The following is an 18,956-nucleotide window of genomic DNA, read 5'->3' on the forward strand; positions in this document are numbered from 1 at the left end:
CCCGGCAGGCCACGCCCCCCCCCCCGGGAGGGAGGGCGCGCCACTGGGCTCGGTGGTGGCGGGAACACGTGGAGCGGGGATGGAAGCGGGGGGTGGGGGGGTGTCAGATCAGGAGAGGAGGGCACGGTGGGGACAGGGACAGGGCAGGGGGATCTGGGGACAAGGAGGGGATCCGAGGAGAGGGGACGGACCTGGCACCGGCCACCCTGGGGAGAGTGGACCCGGAGGGAAGACCTTGCACCGGGAGCCCTGGGGAACAGAGACAAACCGGGTCCCCAGGGGTGGGCCAGACACCGGGAGCCCTGGGGGCAGAGGGGACGGTGGCACACAGCTAGGGAAGGAGATCGAGAGCCCTGTGGATCCGCAGGGCAAGGGGCAGGGATGTGCCCAGGGAAAGGGGCAGGTGGTACCCTGAGACCACGGGATCCCTTTTCCCACCCCCCCTGGAATGCCCTGCCTGATACCATCACATCCAACCCTCTCCCAGGGGATCTCCGCCCCTGTCCCACCGCTCCCAGCCTTGGTGGGCCTTTCCCCAGCTGCTGCCTGGCCCAGGCTCCGGGCTGCTCCCACTGAGGCCGAGGGAACGAAGACCAGAGACCTCAGGCCAAGTCCCACCTGCTTTATCAGTGGAGATGTGGTGTTGCACAAGCTCTGGCTCGCAAACAAAGCTCAGGTGGCCCCGAGCACACAGATGGTGGCTGACCCCGGGCAAGGCCACCCTGTTCTGCTATCGGTCCCATCCCTCTTAATCACCGCTTGCCGTGCTGCCTTCCCGCAGCGTCAGCTCCAGACCAAGGTCTTGGTTCGGTCATGGCCGCCCCGGGTGGCCTTGGCTCAGCAGAGCTGCCAGACTGGCCTCCAGCTTCACGTCCTGATGGCAGATGCCACCTCTGGGTAGGGATGGAGGACACGCCGGGCTTGGTCCTCGCCGTGAACCAAGAGCCACCACAGGTTTCACCTCCCTTTCTCCAGGAGGCATCTCCCAGACGTTGCCAGGCCAAGCCCTCACCGGTGCACAGCACAGGCAAAGAGCAGCTGATTCGGAACGGCCTTGGATCCTGGAGAAACATTGGGGGACACGGGGACACCAGGGGTCAGGGTGCTGCTCCCCACATGGTGCCCACACACTGAGCCTGGGGCAGCCTCTGGTTTCTGGCTTGGATGCAGGCATCAGTCCGGGCAAAAAAAAAGCCACCAGCTCTGCCGCTTCCACGGCTGGCAGCTGGAAAAGGGGCTTCTACCCCAGCAAGGCACAAGAGGCACCAGCTTTGTGTGACAGGGGAGGAGACAGAGCCACCAGGAACCTTCCCAAGGAGCCCCGACAATCGGGACCCCAAGCCATGGCAGTGTCCCCAGCTATGCCTCCACGTGGGGGTTTGGGCACAGCAAGATCCGGACCCGGCTGCTTCCAAGCTGGTTGGACTGGGCACCTCAAGCCCCAGGATTTGGCAGGGCCCCCCCAGATTCAAGCCAAAGGGGACCATTCCCACCCCTGCAGCAGGACGGGTGATTGGGCCGTGCAGCGTTTCTGCATGGAAGAAGCAGAAACACATCCCACGGAGTTGTCACCCCATCTCCGGAGCCGCAAAGGACCTGGCAGGTCGCTGTTGTCTCTCAAGAGGGATGTTATTTATCTCCAGCATCTACCAGGAGACCTCCAGGTCAGCTCCCGGGACTGTCCTCGCATCCATGAGGACAGAGGGACCCAAAGCCACCTCCTCACCCAGGCTCGGGAGATGCTCGTTCCTCTCCCCCATCAAGGAGCCTGTGGGGAGCGGTTTCCATACAGAGATCCATCGTTACCTAATCACTGCACTCTTATCTAATTAAAATTAGTGATTAGCCCCCAGTAGTGCTTCATACAGGCAGGTGACAGAACCGCTAGCGATGATCTGAGATGGGGAAGCAGTGGCTGAGGCTCCTGCACCAGCATCCCTCCGTAGCCCAAAGCCAAGGACGAGCTTGGGAAGCCACAGGCTAAAGAGACGGGCACAGGCACGGTGGTTTCACGTGGAAAGAGGGGAAAGTAACAAAAAAAAAAAACAAACCCAAAAACCCAAAGGATAAACCAAACAAAGCAGCCTTTGGGTTTTACAGCAGCACGGTGAGGGGCTATACGTGGAGCTATAGATTTTAATTTTTTTTTTTTTTAATTCTCTGGAAGTTGGGAGTTGAGCAAATCCCTTCTGTGCCAGAGCTGGCAGAAAGGTAAGAATTGCGACACGTTCCCAGACCATCCCTGCCTCCACCCGCTCTGTGTCATCTCCTTAAAGGGTGGGGTGAGCCTTCCACCAAGCAGCAGCAGCAGCAGCAGCGCCTGGCACTGCCATGCCACAACACAGGAGAAGGTGAGGCGCACCCAGCCCGCAGGGCACCTCCCCCCTGCTTGTATTTACACGTTTTTAAGGGCCATTCTCGCAAGTTTCTGCTCTTCCTCTTGGCCTGCCTACGTTGGGAACAGGGGTGGGAGGACAAAGGGACGGAGCAAGCTGTGGGATGGCTAATCCCCTCCTTGGCATGCAGTTCACCACACGTTTAAGCTCCCCTCCTGGGTCAGTTGGCTGCAGCAGCGCTCCTGGAAGGTGCTGGTGACACAGCCAGGATGGTTTGGTGGCACGTCCAGACTAGAGGTACCGGCCTCGGCGTTGCTCTCAGGGCTGTGCAGTGTCACAGGACTGCAGCCGACAGCCCTCTAGCAAAAAAGGTGACGTTCTTGTCCTGGATCTTATACTGGTAGATCTGGACGTGATCCTGCTCCCCCGTCAGCTCCAAGGACACTCTCTTAATTATTTTGATCTGCAAAGGGAAAGGAAGAGGAATATCAACCCTTTGGCTGCCCCAGTCACAGCGCCCTCACCCCCCCACACCTCTTGCTGGCCTGCGGGGAAAGGGGGTCACTGATAAAAAAGGCATCAGACGGTGGCCTGTAACCAGTCCCTTTGGTGGCAGCCCCTGATGACAGACCAGGCAGTGACCCAACCGCCCTCCCAGCCCAGAGGAGATGACGACAATCCAGGCCGGGATCCACCAACAGGACAGTTTGGGGCAGCTTCCCAGGAACTCGTAGCGATAGGAGGAGGGGGAAGGGTTTGACACTGAAAGAGGGGAGATTGAGCTGAGATCTGGGGAAGAAGTTCTTTGCTGTGAGGGTGGTGAGAGCCTGGCCCAGGTTGCCCAGAGAAGCTGTGGCTGCCCCATCCCTGGAGGGGTTCAAGGCCAGGTTGGAGGGGGCTTGGAGCAACCTGGTCTGGTGGCAGGTGTCCCTGCCCAGGGCAGGGGGTGGCACTGGGTGGTCTTTAATGTTCCTTCCAACCCAAACCATTCTATGATTCTAACTAGATATCCCTCTGCCCTCACCCTGGGCCAGGAGTCAGCCTGCACTGCAGCTGCTGTACAAACCCCTTCCAGCTTCCAGGGGTCAGGGAGTCCCCAGGTGGCAGGATGTCCCTGACCATCCCCGCAGTCACAGCCAGGTGCTCCAGGAGATCCTGGTGACCACAGCAATGCTACTTGTTAGCCCTTAGCCATGCTGCAGACCGGGCTGGTCCTGGGCCAGCTCCCGCGGGGCAGATGCCACGTGTCTTGCCTACCCTTGGGCCCACAGACGGTGTTGTATGTGACATTAACGTGTGTCACCTCTTCGTGCTCTCACCTCCCCGTGAACGTCCTTGCAGAAGCCGGTCGCCAGCCCCTCTACCCACAGGATCAGGTCACTGTGATGACACAGGGAGTTGACAACCAGTTCGTTTTCCTCATCTTCTGAATCCTCGTTGCTGTGAACCAGCACCACAATGTTCCCCTGGAAGGAGAGCACCAGGGAGCGGTGAACCCCTGGCTCCTTCCTAATCCGCTCAGGGTAAGGAAAGGGAGATACCAACGGGAGCTTCCACAAATGCTAAGACATCCCCTGCCACGGCAACTGGTTCTGAGCTAAAGTCCACCGGGAAAATAAACAGCAGATACAAATAGAAAACCCTGAAACACACAAATGGCAACTCTCTGAATTCAGAACAGCTAAATAAAGACGTGGCCAAACGGCCACAGCCGGAGCTGCGATGCTCAAACCTTCACAGCTCTCGCAAGGAGCAAAGAACTCCCCCAAAGCAACACCAGCTCTTATTAAAAATACATCCTGAGAGTCTCTGCCTCAGCCCGTGCAGGTCACCAAGGACTTAAAACAACATGAAATTCCCAATGAATTAAAATGTACTTTTAAAGCTTCAGAACATCCTTTACAGAAATAGAAATGTGTTAGCACGATTTATCGGTTTTTTTTTTTTTTTTTTTTTTAGCTGCTTTGGAGGTAAATATTCTCAGCAAGCAGAACGGCCCCTGCCAGCATTTGCAGCGCAAACACCCTGGCCCCACATGAAGTGCAGGGTAACAAAACCCGACAGCGTCTACTTGTATTTCTCACTCAAGCAGCGAGAGAAGCGGCCGGGGTGGGGGGGGGACGCTGCGACGTAAATAGCAAAGGATGGAGGTGACTGTAACGATTTTTGGCTTCGACGCTCGCAGGAGTTAGCGCATCCCCGGGGAGATCTTTGTGGAAGGGCTGCGTTATCACACGCCCTTAGAAGTCAGCCGGCGCAAGGCAGAGCAACGCTGAAAACTGGTGGGAGCAGAGACTCTCGTCCCCTCCAAGTGGACCTTCATCTCTGTCCCCTGCGAGACTCATCAGCCCTTCGCCACCTTCCTAATGCGTTTCCTTCCCTGCCCTCCCACACACACACCAACACAGGTGTGAATAGAGATCTCTGAAGAGCCAAGAGCTCCGAGAAACAATATTTTACACTTCAGAGCTCTGCTCACACATCGGGGACAGAAAGAGCCCTTCTCGTGGAAAACCAGTTGCAAATGACCCTACACAGCTTCTCCAGGGACTAACGCAACTCCCAAGAGTGGCCCTAGAGCAATGATTTGAATTTCTTGGACAGCCAAAACTTTCCAGAACCTCATCGCAGAACAAGAAAAGAAAGGCAGGCTTTGTTCCAGAGGTTCTCTTGACCAGGAGGCTGCGTGTGGAGGCAGCAGTACCTTCAGCTGGGAGCACACGGTGACTCTGCAGTAGTGGATGAAGTCCAGCACGGCCACCGGCGTGGCACCCAGGCTGAGCAGGACGCTGAGGTCGTCCACCAGCAGCACAGGGCCCTTCCAGGAGCCGCTGTCACTGGGACTCAGGGAGGTCCGGACGAAGTCAAACAAGGCTTTGAGGTTGGAAGCGCTCTCACTGGAAGAGAAGAAGGAGGTCTCAAGGGGCTTGGCCCACACACACGTTGCGTGTCCCCCTCCTCACCCACTGACCATCCCTACTGTCCCCATGGCAGCGACAGTCACCTGGACCTGGACTTCCCTACAGTCACTGCTCCTTTACTCACCTGTGTGGGGTGAAACCCTCCTGCCCTGCCCTGGCTGTTTGGGTGGGAACAGACCTTTAAAGGTCATTTAGTCTAAGCCCTTGCAATAAGCAGGGACATCTTCAACCAGGTCAGGTTGCTCAGAGGCCCGTCCAACCTGGCCTTGAACCCCTCCAGAGATGGGGCATCTCCCACCTCTCTGGGCAACCTGGGCCAGTGTCTCACCACCCTCAGTGTAAAAAAGGGACGTGGAGAAAGTGAAGCGGGAATAAAAACGAAAGCCAGCACTGTTCTCTTGGATAAGATAATAAAAAGGAACAAAATTTCTCAGATGGAGTTTTTTTCAGCACAAACACTCTGAGTGCTGAAATAAATTTTCTCTAGACCTGTAACGTGCTCGGCAACGAGGACTGGAGCGGAAATTGCCCCAAAATGGTGGAGAAGGGGGACTGAATGTGAGCAGCAAGGAGGGAGAGGGCATGACAAGCACAGCAACGTGCACGGCGCTGGCATTTCCCTTCACTTAGTGTCCAGCCAGCAAGTCCTTGGGCTCCAGAGGGAAGCCCAACAGGAGCCAGGTCTCAGCCGTGGATCTCGCTGCTGCTCTCGGTGTTGGCTGCAGCGACAGGGGACACAACTGGGGAAACACTCTGTGCCGGAGACCCTGCTGAGCCCCAGCAGAACCACCAACTGCTCAGGTTTACCTTATAAACTGGAGAGGACTGGGCTGTCCTGACTTCTCCTCCTCCTCTCCAAACAAGAGGTCAAGGCAGGACTTGAGGCCTTCCAAGAAGACAAGCTGTCCCCGCTCTCTGGCAGCCGTCAGACTGACTCCCTGAAGAAAGGAAAAAGTGATGTTGCAGAGCAAACAGTGTTGGAGGAAGGGTGCAAACAGAACCAAGCAGATCGACAGCCAATTTTTAACAGGTTTCATCTGAATGCGCTAAAAAAGTCAGTGCTTCAGTGACTCCTGCGGAGGGGATGGAAGAGGCGGTTCTGTTACACACGCTGGTGGACACATTTGCTTCCCAGTATTTTGCCAGGAGGGAAAAAAAAAAAAAAAAAAAAAAAATCACTGATATGGGGGGGCTCAAACAGCCTGGAATTGATTTTGGGAAGACAACAGCATCGTTGCACAGAAGAAAAACAGCTTTTTATGCAGAGGAAGGGAGAGGATGGGCACAGACTTCCCCACGCTGCCCCAACGACCCTGCAGTGAGCAATTTCTTCACCCTCCCTTCTTAGGTGGTAAAAGCCTCTTTTGTTTTCACTATCTCCAAATCATCGCTGTGGCAATGATTCCCCGGCACAACCCACGCACCTGAGCGAGGCACGGCACCCCGACGCTTGCACAACGCCTGGGAAAGAGCAGCTTGGCCAGGGCTCCCACGGGAAGCAGCCTCAGCCCTGACTCCCCTTCAGAGAAGGAAGAGAGATCCCAACTCCCCTTTGGAGGAAGAGGAAGGATCATGACAAACTGCCTGGGGCCATGACTCAAATTTAATCAGAGATTTCCTGCTCTCAGCCCTGCTCCCCGTGGCTCTTCCGTGACCAAGAGCCGTGTGCTGGGCACATCCAGCCCCAACAGAGAAAGCCCTGGAAGAATTCCGGCAGACATGCAGAAAACTCCAACTGGAGGTCTAGTTCCCCAGCTCCCTTCTCATCCTTCTTTCTCCTTCCATCAGCAAGGGCTCCTTTCTCCAACCTTTCTATAGCTCCTCAGCTTACTGGTAACTGCATCAGTCTACCTTTCAGGAGAAAATTTAGTACCTGTTACTGCCGTGATCATACAAAGGTATCTCACTACCTTCAAAATTTGGCCAAACCGTGCATTTTTCTGGCAGGAAGAAGCACAAATTTGCTCGGCTTTCCAGTGGGGGTTGCTTCCCACATTTCCCAACGGGCCTGCCGTTTCTTCGAATGGAACCAGGGAGCATTAACGCCAAGATCCGCAGCATCTCGGCAGCCTGGAAATAGGGCTGTTGTGCAACGCAGCGGGTAGGTGGAGAAGATGGCGAGATAGATGGTTTACAAAGAGTTCAGGAAGGTTTAGCTCAATGCAGTATTGCTTTGACAGGCCAGAAACATGGCCAGGAACCAGAAACGAGGATCCTGAGAAAGCAATTCCCATATCCCCCGAGGGAAGACATCCCTTCGGGATGCTCTGAGATTTTAAACCCTCTGAAGAGGGTGGCTCACCATGACTGGTCAAAAACAGAGGCAAGTCCTAGAACAGGAGCAGGAACCCTTACTTCAAGCCAGGACTAGCTTCTGCCTGAACGCTGGAAGAGGCCCACACCAGCAGCGCCGCTGCTTTTGACCAGGAAGGTTTTAAGCATCGCAGAAAATACAGATTTTTGCTTATTTCCTAAGCAATCGTGCTGGGAGCTGCAGGACGCTCGAGCACAGAGTCTGTTTGAGCTGCCCAGCAAGGGGAAGGCTCGTAGCGGCTCTTCCCCCAGGACCTCGAGCACTGTGCCTGGCACCGTCCCAACACCGACTTTTGAAAAGACCTTGGAGGTTTTCCAAGCGTTTCCCAGTCCTCACGACACCCCGAGAGCCACCGCGCTCTCTTTGCTCACACGCGAGAGGGAGATGCGGCAAAGCGATGCCTCCACTTCTGCCTCCTGCTTTCTACCCTTTCCTTTCACCTGCTCAACCTTCCTGTTATTCTGACATGGAAATATAAGCGCCAACATATTTAAACCCCTTTTTTTAATTAAAAAAAAAATATTGTAAAGCCACATTTTAAGCATCTGATCAATGAGACGATCCCTACAAGGGGCTGAGCCCAGCTGCTTTGTGGCATTTCCACCCGAGGACCTCCAGAGAGAAGGTCTGGGTAGATAAGGAAGAGTTCCTTTCCAGGAAGATTAACCCTGAGCTCCTGCAAGGCTTATCGGTTGCCACACGATCGGTGCTAATGAGAGGAAAGACAGATTTCCACTGCTTTCCCTCCCAGCTGAAACGCGAGGGGGAGAGATCCATTCATCAAGGCTGCTGCCAGAAAACGCCGTCCATGGCAATTAGAAAACAACGGATCAGAGGCAACGTCTTCCATCACGGCCAGGGGATACTCCAAGACAAAGGCTGTCTGACATGTCCCCACCTCAGATCCAGCTTTTACATCAGCCCTGAGCCTGACTTTCTTTTTCCTGGTCTCTCGCACATGCTTTGGGAGGAAATTAGTCCCACCTGCAACAAAAACTCTGCAAACTCTGGGCAAAGCACCAACCGGCACTTCTAGACATATCCCTTTTGTTTCCAAACACCTTCTCAATGAACAGCATTAACCACCAAGTGTTGCAGCACATCTCATCTAATCCGCATTGTCTCCTCTTTTTTCCCCTTCTCCCAGGCACGCCAGGGGTGCCAATTCCCATGAATGAGACTCTTGCAGAGCACGGGGCCCTTCTCTCTCCCTGCCATGCCTCCTGCCCAGCAGAGATGGAGGGATTTGGCTTTTCCAGGTGATATTTACTCCCTAAAACCATGCCCAGAAAGCAGGAACAGAGAGCTGAGGGAAGCCTCTTGGGCAATTGCAAGCACACACCATGGAAAAATTTGTAGCCAAGGACAGAAGAACCTTTATGTGGCAAGCCAGGAACGGGGAACGGTCGGTAAATACCTGACGTGCCATAAAGCAGGGCTGGGCTGCACGGCCATCTCACAACCCTCATCCTCTCCTGAATTTTTGGAGCCCACAGGACTCGGCACTTGCTGAAATGCTTTGCTACAGCAGCAGCTAAATTCACTATTAACGTCAATAATTCAGAAACTGATTTTAACTGTGCTTCAGGAAAAGCATCCCCTCTTTAAAATACCCAGAAGCTTCACGCTGTGACAGCGGGGCCTGCCTGGATGACAGAGAGAAGGGCCACAGCATGAGGGGAAGGCAGCCAGGGGCAGTGTGCTCGTGGAATTCAATCCCTTCCATGCCGTGACGTTCCTGGGTGGACCCAGCAAGTTCAGTCTCATTTTACAACTGGGGAACCAGGTCCCAGAGAGACGGCATTGGATGAAGACCTGGACTCACCCCACTGCAGTCATTTGCCACAGCAAACCTCCGCTTGGCTCCCAGCTAGCGGCATGTCTGATACAACCTCTGGAAGAAGCACAGGAAGCATCAGGGCAGCTCAGAAATGGTGGCAAAAGCACTCAAAATGGCCCAGGGCATCTGCCTGACTGCCACAGACACCACACAGGTCCCTGCTGCAGAGACACAGCGCTGCAGAGCACCCAAACAGCACGCATTCCCAGCCCTGAAAGCTTTCATTATCTCGCAGCACCACGCTCCATTATCGCCAGGAGCGCACAAACATCATCTCTGGCAATCTGTCATCTATCGATCAAGCCCAGAAATGCTCCTGAAACAGCAGCTCCGGGGGGTGACTGGGAGCTGGGAGCTCCGCAACGGAGCACGATTGTTCTCATCCGTCCGGGGTGCTGCCAGCCCAGCATCCTGCCAGCGGTGACGTTCCTTCAAACCAGAACCACCGCTGGCCACTTCAGAAGGGAAAACAAAATATTTGTGGTAGAGAATTAGGAATGGAGCACGCGAGGCAGCAGTCAGCAGCTCAAACAGCAAATCCAGCCACGGTACAAAGTGCGACGATCTGTCACCAGGCCAAGGTCTCTCCTCTAGTACAACTACCTGCGGGAGAAAGCAGAGGTGACCAGGAGATGTCCTCTGCTCCGTGATCGCAGCGCCGTGGCAGAGGAGCAGGCAAAAGGGAGACCAAACGGGGACAAAAATGTTTTTCCTTTAAAAGAAAACAAACACTGTACAAATGAGGCTGGAAACACCAACCTGGCAAGCTGCCCTGGTGCCATTACTCTTGCTACAGCCCAGCATGTTCTCTCCAAGGTCATGACAAATAACATTAACCATCCCTTAAAATTATGTGCAGATCCTCGTGAAAAGAGCGGGATTTGCAGAAAAGTGTGAAGCCAGTATTGCAGAGCCAGCACAGGCACAAAAAAATCCAAGGAAGCTTTTTCCTGCGAGTAAAAATGTATCACTGCATTTAGTTAACACATAAGGAACTGATTCTGGACGGGTGAGACCTGACAACACTGTGGGGAAGCAGCATGTAAGGTATTACTTCAAATATGTATAAATATTCAGTATATCACCAAACATCAGGTGCTACAAGGACCAGATCCACAAAACATTGCTGTAAATATCTAATACCACCCTGGCTCCAGGCCGTGGAAACACCCAAAGCCAAGACAAGATCTTACAGAAACTCAGACAGATATAAATAACTGAATGTTACGACCTCCAGCTCCTCAGAGCTCAGGAGGAATTCACAGCAACCGACCACACCAGCACCTGTGAAGTTCTAATGTAAGAGTGACTCAGACTTGAAACCAACAGGGACAGGGACAGCTCATCGCTGCGGGCGAATGGAATGGCGGGGCAAACGCTATTGTTCTTCTTATCACCTCCCTTCATGTCAGTAACCCTTTTTGTTGAAGCATCAGACAGCAGATCATTTGGATTTGCATTGCACGCGTGCTCCGGCTAATCCTCACCTTCTCTCCCTTCTCAGGCTCTCTCCCACGAGGGAGATGACAACAGCACCTATTAAAAGCACACGCACCAGGAAATCTCACCACATTAGGAAACACACCAACAAACACGATTCTGCTTTTAGAGCCAGCGAGGATCCCGTATTTAACAGCTGAATCTCTTACCCATACCGGTTGCTACACCCCGTTTCCTGTCCCACTTAGCAAGTTCCCCCCAAGATTTCCTCCTCACTGCAACACCAAGGGCAGAACTGCTCAGAACTATTCCCTGCTCAGCAGGGAATATCACACGTTGAATATCTGCCTGTGAGTTAAAGCTCCACGTGGGAATGCTTCGTCTGCTCAGTCCATTTTATTTAACTTAGGTCTGAGCTCTCAGACCATCAATCTCCTTTTAAAAGGTGAAAACTGAGTAGTAAATAAAACGCAGTTGGTTTAGCAAGCACCGAAACTCAACCCGCATTTACAGCAGGGAATACACCGGTAATGCAACACCTGGTTCTTCAACACCTGAAAGTCCTTAGAAGCAGCAGCAGCACCGCTGGGATTTCCAACGGAACCAGAGGAGGGAGGATCAGTGCAAGCCCTCACCCCTTCGGCCCTGGAAGGTCACCTGGAATTCCCAACCGGAGCATTTCACATCTGAGCATTGTACAAAAAACCCGAGAGATGCAGCTTAAAGCCAGAGCTTTGCTGATTTGCTGACACTGGGAATGACCAAGCCTACTTTGCTTCTCCGTTTCCTCATTTCAGGGGACACATAATCCTTTCCTGACTCACCACAGGAAGGGAATCCCAAAGAATGTACTTGGTGGTTCCTCAGATGGATCAAACCCATGGCTTGGCCCAGAAGACACAAGAGGCATAAAGGTGTCCTTCCGAATCTACAGGTGATTCAGCTGCTTCATCACAACGTAACCACGGGACAGAGGAGAAAGTCACCTCAGGACCTCCTGTGGCATCCTGCAGGCGTAGAGAGGCTCTAGGGACACAGGCACCACGGCATTTTTCTCCCCGGAGCACTAATGAGACTACATCTACCAATCTGGGCCTCTTTGGGGAATGCTGATCTCCAGAAAACATTTCTAAGCACAAGAAAAGCAAGCAGCCATTCAGCTCTCTGCCCTCTCTGGGACAGAGCCCGGTGGGGCCTTTGCAGTGAGCCTCATAGCCAGGATTTTGCCTGATATCACATCCCTTCGCCAGCAAGAATCACAGAGAGGTTTGGGTGGGAAGGGACGTTAAAGCGCCCCCAGTGCCACCCCCTGCCCTGGGCAGGGACACCTCCCACCAGACCAGGTTGCTCCAAGCCCCCTCCAACCTGGCCTTGAACCCCTCCAGGGATGGGGCAGCCACAGCTTCTCTGGGCAACCTGGGCCAGGCTCTCACCACCCTCACAGCAAAGAAGTTCTGCCCCACATCTCATCTCAATCTCCCCTCTTTCAGTGTCAAACCCTTCCCCCTCCTCCTATGGCTCCCCTCCCTGATCCAGAGTCCCTCCCCAGCTTTCCTGGAGCCCCTTGAGGGACTGGAAGGGGCTCCAAGGTCTCCCCGGAGCCTTCTCTTCTCCAGGCTGAACCCCCCAACTCTCTCAGCCTGTCCTCACAGCAGAGGGGCTCCAGCCCTCCCAGCATCTCTGTGGTCTCCTCTGGCCCCACTCCAACAAGTGCTCCCCATCCCCTGCTCCAGGAGCACTAATCCTGACTGTCCCCATCGAGATCTCGAAACATTTGCTCACGTGCGATTCCCGTTCCCCATTTCCATTCCTTTCCACCCAACAGGAACTACCCCGACCTGTAATTATTAACCTCCACCAAGAGACTTACCAGCTTCTGCGCTACGATGTTATAGTGACTGAAGGACTGGAGCAGGGCCACGAAGCAAACCTTACAGCCAGCTGGGTGAGAAGACAAAAAGACACGTTACCATTTCAGTTTTGCAAGCTGCCATTATCAAAGCACATAAATCACAGCAGCCAGGCTACAAATCTGCCTGGGAAGACCTTGAAGCGAGACAGGTCTGGGCAGCCCCTCGCTTGCTCGTGGCTGGGCGTTCAATTTTCAGCTCTCTATAGGATTTCCACATTAGGGAAAAGGTTAGTTTAAAAAGAAAGGGAAAAAACAAAAAAAAAAAAGATGACATAAAAAAAGCAGAAGGCCCCTTTTTTGTCTCATACCACCCTGCCCTGGGATCGCCTGGCACCGTTTGCTGGTATTACTGTAAGGAGGCCAACGGCCGACCGTGACACGAACTACTGAAACCACCACCGTGCCAAAAATCCCCCTTTTGACTCTCGAAGGGCAAGCGACCTTGACTGAAAAAAACACACAGAACAAGCAATTTTGACAAAGCCACCTCGCTGAAATGTGATTTTGGAAAACCCAGCACGTGACACCCTGGCCTCATGGTTTGGATATGAGGAAAGGCTTTGTTTCTCCCTGCCAGGACATGGATTTCAGGTGGAACAAGTCCGTGGCCCCAGTTGAGCCTTCACTGACCCCTCGGGAGCTCCCAAAAGTTTTGAGCTCAAGCCAAGGGTCCTACAGGCAGAGACTAAGTGGCACCCAGGTCCTGGGGTGGCAATGAAAGGGTGACTGGCCAAGGACTTCTCCCACTAGACCAGACTGAGGACAGGCTGAGAGAGTTGGGGGGTTCAGCCTGGAGAAGACAAGGCTCCAGGAAGACCTTAGAGCGCCTTCCAGTCCCTCAAGGGGCTCCAGGAAAGCTGGGGAGGGACTCTGGATCAGGGAGGGGAGCCAGAGGAGGAGGGGGAAGGGTTTGACACTGAAAGAGGGGAGATTGAGCTGAGATGTGGGGAAGAACTTCTTTGCTGTGAGGGTGGTGAGAGCCTGGCCCAGGTTGCCCAGAGAAGCTGTGGCTGCCCCATCCCTGGAGGGGTTCAAGGCCAGGTTGGAGGGGGCTTGGAGCAACGTGGTCTGGTGGGAGGTGTCCCTGCCCAGGGCAGGGGGTGGCACTGGATGATCTTTAAGGTCCCTTCCCACCCAAACCATTCTATGATTCTCTGACACGGGCAGACCCTGAAGCTGTTAATAACCTGCTCTCCATGGGCTTTCCTGCAGTTTCACTCTGTTCCATGAAGTAAAACAATTCTTTCTAAATGGGGTAAAGCCCTAGTGAGGAAGTGGCAGATACGGGGAGCAGGATGCACTCAGCTCCACCACCTGCACAGATCTCTTAGTTCCAAATCTGATAGGTCCCAGATTTCCCGGGCTGGCTGCTTTGCCAGCAGAAAGCCGGCGAAGTTCATGAATCCAGCATCCGTCCGCTCTGCAGGGGCTGGCAGGCTACTCACGGGTGAAACTGTTCACAGAAACGCAATTAGGCAACTTGCCAGGCTCTTTGTTTGTTTCTTTACTCGCTTACTAGCTTATCTGATATTTTTAATTACATTATAAACTACCTAGTTAGTGAAGGGACTACAGTCAACACCTTGCTGTCAGCTGCCCATTCGATTTACAACGTTCACGGCAGTAATGACGAAACAAAGTGCACAGACACTACGGGATGCACCCAAGGACACAGAGCAAGTCCCAAGAACAAGTCAGGACTGGGATCCATAAACGCTGACCCCAAAGCTTTGTGCTAATCCAAGGGTGTCTCACGATCTGCAAAACCAGCCTCTGCTCACACAGAAACACTTCAGGCTGAAGCAACCTCCCAGGAGCAGGCAAAGGCAAAGCCTGGCCTTGGAGAATCCTGTTGCTGACACACCTCTGAGGTAGAAGGAGAGGAAATGGTGCACCAGGAAGCTGCCATCTGTTCTGGTGTCTCGCAGCAACGTGAATTTACCCTGAAAAAAGAAGGAAAAATCATTAAAGAGAGGAAGATGAGGGCACAGACTGCTCCCGGTTCCATCTTGGTAGATGAGATGTATGGCTCAGGCTAGGGCAAACTCTGCAGGTCACCATCGTCATGGGTGGCTGGGAGCAATTTCCACCTCCTCTCCCCCAGTTCACAGCCATCTTCTGTCTGCTCCGAGTGGCACAGACAGCAGAGGGACAACAGCCACCCACTCTGCTCCCAAGTCCATTCTCCCACTGCCACGGCCACCCTTGCCTGGGCACTCAAAATGCCAATCCCTGCTTCTCCTGTCCCCAAACGGCCCTCCCTGTCCCCTGTTCCTCAAACAGAGCAGAAAACCTTATCATCTAAATTTGTTTACTGGAGCAGAGCTTTCTGCACAAAGTATATTCCTTGTTTTGATCACGCAGGAAATTAATTCCATTCATCAGCGCAGGCTTGTTATCAGTACCAGTCTCATCAAGGCATTTGTTTCCATTAAAACCTCAGTCAAGATGTTTCTTTAATCAATACAAATCATAGAAAGGCTGCTTTTAATCACAAAGAACTTATCAATGGTTGCTTTTTTTTTTTTTCCCCCAATCTATTAGAAGAAAAGAAAAAGCCTTTTGCAGCAACACGCGACCTACCCATAGGCAATTCACACGCCATCTATCAGAGTTAAACTCCCCAGTGCCTAAAACGTGGTATAAAGCGGTGTTAATGGAACGGCAAATATTGAACACGTCTGCAGGGAATGCAAAGCAGAACTCAGGGTGGAGAAGTGCTGCTCTGCCTCAGCCAGAGAGAGAGCAAGCTCTTTCCCACCCCAAAAAATAAAGGTTTATGCCTCTGTGGCCATTACAATAACAGGAGGCACCACCTCGGTGAGGGCCTCACCGAGATGTATCCTCCTGGAGGAGTCTCTGGGTTCAAACAGCACAAGCTCAAACGTTCAATGGTGTAGATGCTGCACGACTCCATCCCCTTCAGCCCCCCTCTTTTCCCCGCAACGGTCCCTTGCCACAGCAGGCCAAATGCCACCCCACGTCCCCTCCCTCGCCTGCCAGCTCTCGAAAGGCTCTCTCTTCTGCTCCCACACAAAACTCGGCAGGATCTTATCGCTCGGAGCATACATTATTTAGCTTCTCCAAACCTTCCAGTTATTCAGTCCTTTAAATCCTGCCAAGCCTCACTTGGCTGTCAGGCTTCGCAAGCAGCTGCTCAAAACTTTAATTTCTTCTTCAAAGACAGCACTCAAAACTCTTCATTTCTGGTGCTCAGATGTCAAGCCTAGCCAGGGGTGGAAATGTCCAAACTGTGCAGCTCCAAAGCACAGCTGGTGGAAGAAAGAGAAGGAAGGAAGGAAGGTAACAGCTCCGGGAAACTCCAGCTTCCTGCTTGTGGCCACAGAACTGCCCTAAAGCCTTTACCAGCTCCAGAACACCGGACAAAAATACAGGAATCGGGGCTCTACCACTCGTGTCGAGCCAAGGAGAAAGGCATGGAAAGCCAGCAGGAATCTGCGAGACTTTCCAAGGTCTGCAAACTCCTGCAGTCATGCTTTTCAGGCAGGTCCTCTTGCACCCATCCCCACAGACTACGTTTAGCAATTTTTTTGGCAGCTGGCTGGAAGCAATCAGGTTCTTGGGGGTCCTGAGGGCCAGGGGCTTCTCCTCGCTGCCAGGCAAGAGGAATTCTCCTGCTGAGGAGAGGGTAGATTCCAGCCCCACCACCAGGACTTTCTTTGCTGGTGTGTGGACACCCTGCAGCCCCCAAGCCACCACCACGGATGCACAGTCCGATTCTCTCCCCCCTTCTGCGCATCCTTCTCAAGCCCAGAAAGATGCTGCTGGGCATGAAGCACTTCCAAAGGCAAGGCCTTCTTGGAGCACTTTCTCCATCCTCCTGCCCCATCCCGTTCCCTGCTTTCACGCTCTTTCCACCTGCGGGCTACGAGGCAGAAGCTGCAGCTACTTGTTAGGAACTGCCAAAATGCCTTGGCAGGGCAGCAGCAGGTGTCACAAGCGCTCAGCGGTGACATGTCAGATACACCCACACAGGCAGCAGCTCCATCCACCCACCAGCCCTGCAGTGAAGGCATTTGTCAGCACTTTGAAAACGGCACAAGCCAACCACGGAGACGCAGAAATGGGGATGGCAGAGACGGGAAGGAGAGATTTGCAAAGAGCTGATGCTTTTTAAGAACAGCAGGATGCCAATTTCCAGCCAGACTTGGCCAAGTATCTCAGCACACCCCGTGTGGTGGCAGCTCCAAGTCCCTGGGTGATGGGAAAGGAAGAGCCAACTCAAATCCGAGGCAATTCCTCACAGAGGAGTCTCTGGTTCAGCTCCTCTGGCAGGTCCTGCCTGGGCTGCCAAGGCAAAACCCAGGATCTCGAGGCCAAATCTCCTGCAGAATTCCCTATTTGCATCGAAGTGAGACCCCTCGTCCCCAAAACCAGTCTTGTGGATGGCAGCATCCCTGCTTATCCCACAGCACCACCATCAAACCCGCCTCAGAGCACAGGTTCCACTCTGCCAACGCTGGATCTCCACCAGAGACTCCAAGGTCTCCTCGCTTAGCATTTCACGTGCGTTAAAAACCCAACCATCAACCCACAGGAACCACAGGGACTTGGGAATTTACACAGCCTCAGCTTATCATAGAATCATGGAATGGTTTAGGTTGGAAGGGACCTTAAAGATCATCCAGTGCCACCCCCTGCCCTGGCCAGGGACACCTCCCACCAGACCAGGTTGCTCAAAGCCCCCTCCAACCTGGCCTTGAAGCCCTCCAGGGATGGGGCAGCCACAGCTTCTCTGGGCAACCTGGGCCAGGCTCTCACCACCCTCACAGCAAAGAAGTTCTTCCCCACATCTCAGCTCAATCTCCCCTCTTTCATCAGTTTAAAACAGTTCCCCCTCCTCCTCTGGCTCCCCTCCCTCATCAAGAGTCCCTCCCCAGCTTTCCTGGAGCCCCTTGAGGGACTGGAAGGGGCTCCAAGGTCTCCCCGGAGCCTTCTCTTCTCCAGGCTGAACCCCCCCCAACTCTCTCAGCCTGTCCTCCCAGCAGAGGGGCTCCAGCCCTCCCAGCATCTCCGTGGCCTCCTCTGGCTCTGCTCCAACAGCGCCATGTCCTTCTGATGTTGGTGGCCCCAGAGCTGGAGGCAGCACTGGGGGAAGGGGGGGGTCTCCCCAGAGCAGAGCAGAGGGGCAGAATCCCCCTCCCCTTGCCCTGCTGGCCACGCTGCTGGGGATCCAGCCCCGGGTGCAGGGGGTTTTCTGGGCTGCCAGCACACGTTGCCGGCTCACAGCATCAGTCTATCCCTTACAGAGCGTGACACCGTTACCACCCAGCCTCAGCCAACAACCCCTACCGGGTTTGCTCCGAGCCTCATAAGCTTTACAAGGGCAGAAGGGGGGAAACTCAGACTTATAAAATAAATTACCACCCCAAATACGCTTTTTTTTTTTTTAATCTAAGATAGCATCTATCAGGAAAAACATTGAGTAATATGTAACACACATATTTCATTACATTTTCACCTGGAGCGCTGCACGGCTCTTATAGAGGATGAGGGTGTTTAGTTACACCCTGATTTTATTAGCACAAAAACCTCATGGATTAACTGAATCAATTTAGTCGCCTAAAGGAAGGGAAACCTCTTGAATAACACCACAGGACGCAGAAGAGCGCTGAGGAGCGGGTTTCACTCCCACTTTTGCCGTTATTCCCGACCCGGCAGCAACCCCGCACAGTCACACCGGGGTCCAGGGACTACGGGGACAGGTCCGGGCCCCTCCTTAGCGCTGGGTAGCCCGGGCCGGGTAAGGGGAACGGCCAACAGGCCGTTAACCCACCGGGAAGAGGCCTGCAGGCCGCCACCATTCCGCGCTCCCGCCGCCGCCTCGGGAGACCCCGCCCCTCCCATCATGCACCGCGGCCGCCGCCCGAACTACAGCTCCCAGCAGGCCCCGCGGCCCCCACTATCACCACCGCCGCCATGACGGCCCCGCTCCCTCCCTGCGCCCTCCCTCTCACCGTCTCCGGTCGCTGCGGGGATGCGCCCAGCAGCTCGTTCAGCTCGGCGAACATGGCGAGCGGGCGACCGCCGCGGACGGACCGACGGATGGGGGGAAGCGGGGCACTTCCGGGGGGGAAGGGCCGCGCATGCGCGGGGCGCGATCGGAGAGCGCCCCCTTCCGGGGAGCTGAGGAGCCGTCCCCCCCCCCGCCATTTCCTTAGGCCGCGGTCCC

The 18,956-nt window shown here is 54.2% G+C and overlaps 1 protein-coding gene across 1 annotated transcript; it reads right to left on the reverse strand.

Annotated features, from left to right (window-relative positions):
- Positions 1–2,159: 2,159 nt before the first annotated feature.
- On the reverse strand, positions 2,160–18,795 carry ELP6 (elongator acetyltransferase complex subunit 6). The gene is made up of 7 exons (XM_074156883.1): positions 18,742–18,795; positions 14,628–14,706; positions 12,722–12,792; positions 6,065–6,195; positions 5,041–5,233; positions 3,656–3,802; positions 2,160–2,799 (listed from the first exon to the last, which is right to left on the reverse strand). Exons 1-7 carry the CDS (start codon positions 18,793–18,795, stop codon positions 2,671–2,673), a joined length of 804 nt encoding a protein of 267 aa, XP_074012984.1. The 3' UTR covers positions 2,160–2,670.
- Between the last annotated feature and the right edge of the window lie 161 nt (positions 18,796–18,956).

The sequence above is a fragment of the Numenius arquata genome, chromosome 12, assembly GCF_964106895.1.
Source record: "Numenius arquata chromosome 12, bNumArq3.hap1.1, whole genome shotgun sequence".
Classification (NCBI taxonomy): domain Eukaryota; kingdom Metazoa; phylum Chordata; class Aves; order Charadriiformes; family Scolopacidae; genus Numenius; species Numenius arquata.